Source organism: Triticum urartu, unplaced genomic scaffold (assembly GCF_003073215.2).
Source record: "Triticum urartu cultivar G1812 unplaced genomic scaffold, Tu2.1 TuUngrouped_contig_5498, whole genome shotgun sequence".
In the NCBI taxonomy this organism is placed as follows: domain Eukaryota; kingdom Viridiplantae; phylum Streptophyta; class Magnoliopsida; order Poales; family Poaceae; genus Triticum; species Triticum urartu.
In genome coordinates, this window is record NW_024116177.1 from 1 (window position 1) to 8,649 (window position 8,649).

The 8,649-nt window shown below is 39.2% G+C and overlaps 1 protein-coding gene across 3 annotated transcripts; it reads right to left on the bottom strand.

The window, feature by feature from the left end:
* Positions 1 to 4,895: 4,895 nt before the first annotated feature.
* Positions 4,896 to 8,649, bottom strand: LOC125529300 (CBL-interacting protein kinase 17-like; the record flags this gene model as incomplete). Of its 3 annotated transcripts, none has more annotated exon segments than XM_048693714.1 (12): positions 4,896 to 5,227; positions 5,354 to 5,428; positions 5,530 to 5,592; positions 5,698 to 5,814; positions 6,004 to 6,108; positions 6,232 to 6,441; positions 6,551 to 6,676; positions 6,753 to 6,806; positions 6,910 to 6,990; positions 7,135 to 7,242; positions 7,364 to 7,435; positions 8,529 to 8,649. In XM_048693714.1, coding segments are annotated over 12 exon segments (1,252 nt in total), but the record flags the coding sequence as incomplete, so codon positions are not given.

Below are 8,649 nucleotides of genomic sequence, written 5' to 3' on the forward strand. Positions count from 1 at the left end.
GGCGCTGCTCGGTCCTCCGTGCTGAGTTTGGGGGCGGTGCAGCGCGGCTGGGCTGCGGCCTGGCCCAGTTGGCTGGGCCGGCCCAGTCAGAAAGTTTTTTTTTAAGCATTTCCAGACAAATAAAAATAATAAAAGCAAAATAAATAAAAAATATTATATAGGCATATAATATATCAAAATTTTCAGAAAAAGATTTCCTACAATATGAACATTTTTCTAACTTCGAATAAAATCCACACAAATTCAGATAAAGAGTGCTACTGGTCTATTAAAATCCAACAAAAATCATTTTAAAAATACCAAAATGATTTCAAATTAATTTTTCTCCAATTTTCTAATGTAGGGAATAATGTTGCCCTATTTTCCATATATTTTATTTTTGGAGAAAAATAATTTGAATAAAACTCAAATAACTCCAAATTGAAAATAAATTCAAAAAAAAGACTTCAAATGTGATCTTTGAAACTCCCAACTCATATTTCAGAATTTGAAAAAGTCATTTTATCTTCTCTCGTGAAAATCATTGAGTTGCATAAAGTTTTTGAATTGGAAAATATTTCCCAATGGAATTCAAATATTTTTCAAACACCTTTTCATTTATTTTAAATGGAAGAAGTCATGTCATCTTCTCTCTAGGGTTTTGGATTGAAAAGAATTTGAATTCATGGAGATCATGAATGAAAAATGAAAGTTTGGGAAAGTCCTTTTATTCCCTCTCATTTAACTTTCAAAACGTTTCGAATTTCACTCAATCAATCACACAACAATCAAACAATCAATCAATCTATCTATTTATTATAACATTCCAAAATTTAGAATTTTGGGATGTTACACCCCGGCATCCCCCGCTGTTATCCAAAAAAGAGAAAGCAACTAAGCTTGGGGATGCCCCCAAGTGGCATCCCCGCTTTCTTCTAACGACCATCTGTATTTTACTCGAAGTTATATTTTTATTTGTCACATACTATGTGTTTTTCTTGGAGCATCTTGTATGATGTGAGTCTTTGCTTTGAATTATTTTGTGTTTTAAGTCTTGATTCCTTGCTGGACACACCTATTTGAGAGAGCCAAAATTATGTCATGACTTGTTAGAATTTCTCTTTATGCTTCACTTAATTTTTTTGAGCTATGGACTTGCTCTAGTGCTTCACTTATATCTTTTTGAGCATTGCGTGCTTTAATATTTTTGAAGAAATGCTCTCTTGCTTCACTTAGATTTATTTGAGAGTTAGTAAAATTTTCAACAAATGCTCTCTTGCTTCAATTAAATTAATTTGAGAGAAAGAAAAATTATGCTCATGATCTTCACTTATATTTGTTTGAGCTTGTCAAAAGCAACATATGAAAATTAGTTCCAAAGTGATAGATGTCCAAGAAGGATATAATAAAAACTTTCATGAAGATCATTGGACAAAATAATCTTGATTCTTGGTAATAGTTTTGAGATATGATGATGTGATATGTGAGTTATGTTGAGGAATAATTATGCTTTAGTAAGAATATTGGTGTTAAGGTTTGTGATTCCCTATGCAAGCACGAAAGTCAATAATTATGCAATGAAATTATATCCTACTTGTGGTGCATTATTTGGTGTTAATTGTACTTAATGCTCGCTTATCAGATTATTCGTTTCTTGGTTGGTCGCTTCTCAATCTTTTGTTAGTCTTCATTTTGCACTAAGTATGATCACTACTTGTGCATCCAAAAACCTTTAATCCAGTTTTGCCATATGAGTCCACTATATCTACCAATATGCGGTATTATTTTGCCGTTCTAAGCAAATTTGTATGTGCCATCTCTAATTTTCAAAATAAATTTCTCTTTTGTGTGTTTGTTTCGCTCGCGGAGCAGTGAGGGGTGGCTAATATTTTCCATGCTAGATGTTTTATTCTCACGATGAGTGTTTATTCACTTGTCATTGCACGAGAGTAAGGCAAAGGTATTAGGGATGCCCAGTCCCGAAATGAAAAAATGAATTTACTTTATGTTGTCAAATAATAAATTCCTTAGAAAGTGTTGGTATGGAAGGCACCCGTGGATACGGTTAGCCATGAAAAGTGAAAGTATGGTGGAAAAAGGAATAAACTTTATTTTCTGTTTGGGATTCGCATATGATATATCTAGCATGGAAAGTGTTGCGAACTCTAAGTCGTTTTCGTTGGTGGGATGGATACACCTCCCAAAATGTTTTTATCTCTATTTTTTCGCTTTGAGCTCTAGCACCTCTACAAATCCCTACTTCCCTCTGTGAAGGGCCGGCCTTTCTTTGTACTTTATGCCATTTTTATTTTGAATTTGAGTCTCCATCTTCTCTTATAAAGCACCAACTAGGAGGCACTATGATCATACTTGAGCATTGGTGTAGTAAATATGCGAGTGTGTTTCATGATGGATCAATGATTAATCATGATGGGGCTAGGATAGCTTATTTTAGCGTTGATATTTTGAAAGACATGGTTGCTTGTTGAAATGCTTGAGTATTTAAGTTATCATGTCAAAACTAGATTATGGCTTTGAACAATATAAAAGTCCAAATGTCCATGCTATAAAGAAACGAATATGATATGACATCATAGGCAATATTCCACATCAAAAATTCTGTTTTTATCACTTACCTACTCGAGGACGAGTAGGAGTTAAGCTTGGGGATGATGATACGTCTCCAACGTATTTATAATTTTTGATTATTCCATGTTGTTAAATTATCAATATTGGATGTTTTATAATCATTTTATAGTCATTTTATATCATTTTTGGTACTAACCTATTGACATAGTGCCAAGTGTCAGTTGCTGCTTTTTTGCATGTTTTTACATCACAAAAAATCAATACCAAACGGAGTCCAAATGCCATGAAACTTTACGGAGATGTTTTATGGACCAGAAGACACCTAATGGGCCAAGGCTGCGCCTGGGGGGTGTTCCAAGGAAAGCACAACCCACCAGGGTGCGCCAGGAGGCCCAGGCGTGCCCTGGTGGGTTGTGCCCACCTCGGGTGCCCCATGGACTGCCTCTTTGCTCTATAAATACCCCAATATTCCAGAAACCCTAGGGGAGTCGGCGAAAATCAATTCTAGCCACCACAGAGTCCAGAACCACCAGATCCAATCTAGACACCATCACGAATGGGATTCACCACCTCCATTGGTGCCTCTCCGATGATGTGTGAGTAGTTCTTTATAGACCTTCGGGTCCGTAGTTGGTAGCTAGATGGCTTCCTCTCTCTCGTTTGATTCTCAATACAATGGTCTCTCGGAGATCCATATGATGTAATTCTTTTTGCGGTGTGTTTGTTGGGATCCGATGAACTTCGAGTTTATGATCAGATCTATCTCTTTTTATATCCATGAAAGTATTTGAGTTTCTTTGATCTCTTTTATGCATGATTGATTATAGCCTCGTATTTCTTCTCCGATATTTGGGTTTTGTTTGGCCAACTTGATCTATTTATCTTGCAATGGGAAGATGTGCTTTGTAGTGGGTTCGATCTTACGGTGCTTGATCCCAGTGACAGAAGGGGAACCGACACGTATGTATTGTTGCTACTAAGGATAAAACGATGGGGTCTATCTCTACATAGATAGATCTTGTCTACATCATGTCATCGTTCTTATTGCATTACTCCGTTTCTCCATGAACTTAATACACTAGATGCATGCTGGGTGCGGTCGATGTGTGGAGTAATAGTAGTAGATGCAGGCAGAAGTCGGTCTACTAATCTTGGACGTGATGCCTATGTAATGATCATTGCCTGGATATCGTCATGATCATTTGAGTTCTATCAGTTGCCCAACAGTAATTTGTTTACCCACCGTTTGCTATTATTCTCGAGAGAAGCCATTAGTGAAACCTACGGCCCCGGGTCTTTTTCTCATATTATTTGCCTTTGCGATCTATTTTATTTGCCTTTTATTTTCTGATCCACTAAACCAAAAATACAAAAGTACCTTGCTGCAATTTATTTTATTTGGCATTCGATCTATCAATATTTATAACTCTCTCACATCCGTTTGCCAATTTCTGATGCCTCTACCCGAAAGGGATTGACAATCCCTTTTACATGTCGGGTTGCGAGTAGTTGTTATTTGTGTACAGGTGCTATTTACGTTGTGTTGCTTGGTTCTCATACTGGTTCGATAACCTTGGTTTTATATCTGAGGAAAATACCTACCGCTGTTGTGCTGCATCATCCTTTCCTCTTTGGGAAAATACCGACGTAGCTTCAAGCAACATCAGGGAGGAATATTTTTGCCAGATACAGGCTCCTTCCTTTCCTAGCAGAGCCTCCTTCTTTGAGACTGCATCGACTTGCAGATCCACATGAGGAAGGTAAACAGGGTGAGGGAAACCAGGAGGAGCAGTTGTATCAGAATTATTCTCACCATCTATATCAACCGAGGCTCCCTGTTCAGTGCTTCTCATAGCAGACTGAGTTGTGTCAAGCATGGCATGCTGCAGTTCAAAGTATTGTATGAGCTACTCGTGGTTTTCATTCTGGCTGATGGAACCAAGAACCACCTCCCTATTTTTCTAAAACGTTGTCTTGAGCAGTATTATAGAGTAATACTTTCTCCGTTCACAAATATAAGAAGTTCTAATTTTTTTGTGAATCGGGTACATATACACATTTTAGTGCGTTTGTTCACTCATTTCAATCCGCATGTAGTCCATATTAAAATATCTAAAACATCTTATATTTGTGAACAGACGGAGTGGTTTTTTTTAGGGATAGCAATAGTTTATTTTGAATTTTTGCTTCCCTAGTTTTTTTTATTTTCGCTAGTACCTCACGGTCGTATATTTATTTTAGAATAGGGATCCTTCTCATACTCTTGATGTATTGGTTAGAACAAGTGGAGATGAATGGCGCAGATAATAAGAAGTAACAAAACCAGGTCAACAATTCATCTCTTATATGTCAATGTTCCTTTCTTCAGCTTTTTTTTCATTTACATCGCCGACAGTCAGTTTTCACCAATCGGTTATCTGTACATCTATACACTGTATGATCCTAATCCTTATCCCTCACCGTCATTTCCAATCCCTGAAGAGCTATGATCCTAGGTCCTACAACATCTTGTCAGTGTGGGGGTACAACACAACACTCGTCACAAGGCAACCAGTGGCGTCGCGCCTCTGCTGTCGAAGCTGGGGAGATTGTCGTCAAAGAGCTGCTCCATCCTGAATATCTTGTCAATCCCCAGGTCACCCGAGATCCTATCGCAGAGCTGCAAAAATAAATTTCAAGAAAGCAGCATCATTAAGTCATTCACTCAATAACCACCAGCACTCAAGATGTGTAGAGTGAAGTTATGGCAGTGGCAAATCTAGTTGCTGTTAGCACTCTTGCCTACCTGTCTGTACACTGCAGGGTCACCGTGGGACTTCCTAAGCTCAACAACATGCAGAGAGGGGCCGAGCTCAAACACCTGGGATAGAAAAGCAGCACCCTAGATGTTAGCAGCTGATCTCCATCGGTTATCATTCCCATGCATTTCACTGAAGAAAAGTGCAGCTCGCCGAATTATACCTCGACACAGACTAAGAATGGCAAAGGGTTGTTCGCTCCATTGCAATTGCCCGTTATTTTGAGCTGAAATATAACACGGCACATCATTTTCAGTTCCTTCAAAAGTTGTACTCAATAATGTGATGACGAAAAATCTCTACAATGTGATGATGAGAAGCTTGTGCTCACCTTGCTATGCACTCTTTGAACGTGGAGCCCCGATTGCGTTGCCGTTACTTCAATCTTGTTGAACAAATCCTTCGGTGGAAGTGCTGATGTGAACCTGATCTTTCTCTGGGACACTCCCTGCAATAAGTCCAACTGGATGAGATGAGTTGTTCTATGAGGCCGCAGTGGCAGCATTCAGTGATCATCTTGATCTAAAACATCTTGAGAAACTATGCATATGATTTTTTTTCCCAATTTTGCAGATTAAATCATTCTGATTATAGCAAGGGAGGCACAAGAAAGAAATTACTGAAAATATTTTTATACCTCTTCCTCAAAAAACCCAGAAAGATCGAGGGAAGATGCCATTCCGATCAGCTGAAAAGCGTTCATCTGACGAGTACTCTTGTCCCCAGGTGCTTCACTAATTTGCTTCTGGATAGAAAAAGGAAACAAAAAATCACCTATCAGCGGCTACAAATACGCAACACAGATGCCTATATTAGGTCATAAATTGGTCTTCAGCATTAAACAGTTTGTGTCATCTTGCCATACCTGTTTCACAGGCAGAATTGCACCAAGCCGTACATCTTCATCATCGTCATCATATGGACCAACATGAATATAGTCTTTCTGAAACCATTCGTGTTGTTTGATCTCTGCCATGTTGATTCTCTTCATCGGATTTGGTTCAAGAATCCTCTTAATAATGTTTTGTGCACCAGGCGAAAGCCACTCCGGGATCTTAGCGTCACCCTTGAAAATCTACACGCAACCACATAACAGTAGTATTATTGGAATGGAATCATAGAACTATCAGAACAAAGCACCAGATATCACTTAAGTTTTTAGTTTTTTTTAAATGAATGTCTACCTTCTGATAAAGAACAACCATATTTCGGTCATCAAACGGAAGCTGGCCTATGAGCATTATGTAAAGAATTACTCCACAAGACCAGATATCCGACAGTGATCCGTCATAACCTCTGTTCTGCAGAACCTGGATATATTTGGCACGAGAATTAGCAAATATACCGTAAAACAGATAACTCGTCCCAAGGTGGCTAGTCTTTTACCTCAGGTGCAATATAGTTGGGGCTACCACAGGTTGTATGCAGTAATCCATCCTTCTGAAAAGTTGCAGACTTTAAATTCAACGAAATGAAAATATCCTCGCAACAGAAAAATCAACGAAAATATAATGATCAATACAAGGAAATTTTTCTGCCATACCCCGAGATGTTGAGGTAAAGCACATAGACCAAAATCAGAGATCTTGATGTTGCCTTTTCGGTCAATCAGAACGTTTTCAGGCTGTAACATGTAGCAGTAGGATAAGTCAGGAGAACACAGAGCAATCAACCATAATGCCATGATATATGAGAAATAATTATGTTAGATAATTGTTTGCCCCAGATTCTTCAAAAGAAATGAAAAGAAAACTTCAGTCGCCAGTACCTTAAGGTCTCTGTGGTAGACACCCTTTCCATGGCAATAGCTCACGCCATCAATTAGCTGCTGAAAAAGTCTTCTTCCTTCTCGTTCGGATAGTTTTCCCTTCATTGCCTTTTATTTGCAGGAAAAAAATCAACTCAAAGTGTTAGAACTGACCAATGTACCTGGCAGAGAATTTTATAATGCAAAGCAAGCTTTCAGATAGTTGAAAGTAAAAGTTATAGGGGCTTACAATCCTGTCAAACAGTTCTCCTCCATTGACAAACTCAAGCACCATGTAGATCTTTGTTTTGCTAGCAGCAACCTGAATCAAGAGTTAAAAGAATTACAGGATTAATATTACGACACTGATATTATTTAAACGGGCCACGTCGATGAATTCATATGCTCATGTGCCCCACAAGAGACCCAAAGAAATTCTGTCTCTCAGAAAATAAATAGTAAGATCATGGCATAGTCATAAAGATAGGGACGGGGCAGCAGCTGGTTGGCATTATTGGATATACTTGACGGCTACACATGCGATCCAAATCAAGCATTAATCCTAAAATAGAGAAGTGAATGGCCTGGAGCTGAATCTGCCTCCAACTCCACGTGCTGCTACAGGTCTAGTGGTCTACGCGCAACGCGCTACGTATAGACAAATGCTAATATCCAATGCAATCCCTACAGGCTACAATTATTGATAAGTGCTATGAATGTACGAAAACATATATAGACAAATACATTATGATGGTGCTTGCAATCCCCACGTTCCTTTTTCAAGGAATTTCCGGTTGATAATTGCAGCTGTGGCGTGCCCGGATGTACTGATACGTTATCGCCGTCCCGAGTACAAGCCTCCCGCAACCGTCGACTTGACAGAACATTCTCCTTATACTACCCCATAGAAGACCAACGGGCTCTTTCCCCCTCCGGCGTCAAATTTTTAAATAATTGCAGCACGATTCTTCCCGGTCATCAAGCTGGTCAATGTTTTGTAACCCAGTTCGACATCCTCCATGTGTAACGCGGAATGAAGTTGTATATATAGACTATTAATATACAAAGTAGAATCCCGAAATTATAGGTTTGTGTTGCTATGAATGTAGGAAAACATATGTAGATAAATAAACATTATGATGATGATGCTTGTAATCTCCACCACGAACTATCCCTTTCCTTAAGGAATCTCTGGTTGATAATTGTAGCGTCATTCCAACCGTGGCGTGCCCGTAGTTCAAGCACCCTTGCTCGCAAGCTCGACAAGGTATTTAAAATTTAAAAATATTTTTTCCACAGTTTCTCCACCAAGGGTACTCAATCTATGGTTTCTAAACTTTCTATACACGCATCTAGCACCGAGAGAAGAACAGGAGCCGAGATCGCGATTACTACTAGTGAGTAGTACTAATTACCTCGTGGAGGCGGACGACGTTTGGGTGCGCGAGCATGGTGAGCGTGGCGATCTCCCTGCGGACCTGGTCGTCGGCGCCGCGGAGGGAGAGCACCCTGCCGCGGTCCAGGATCTTCACGGCG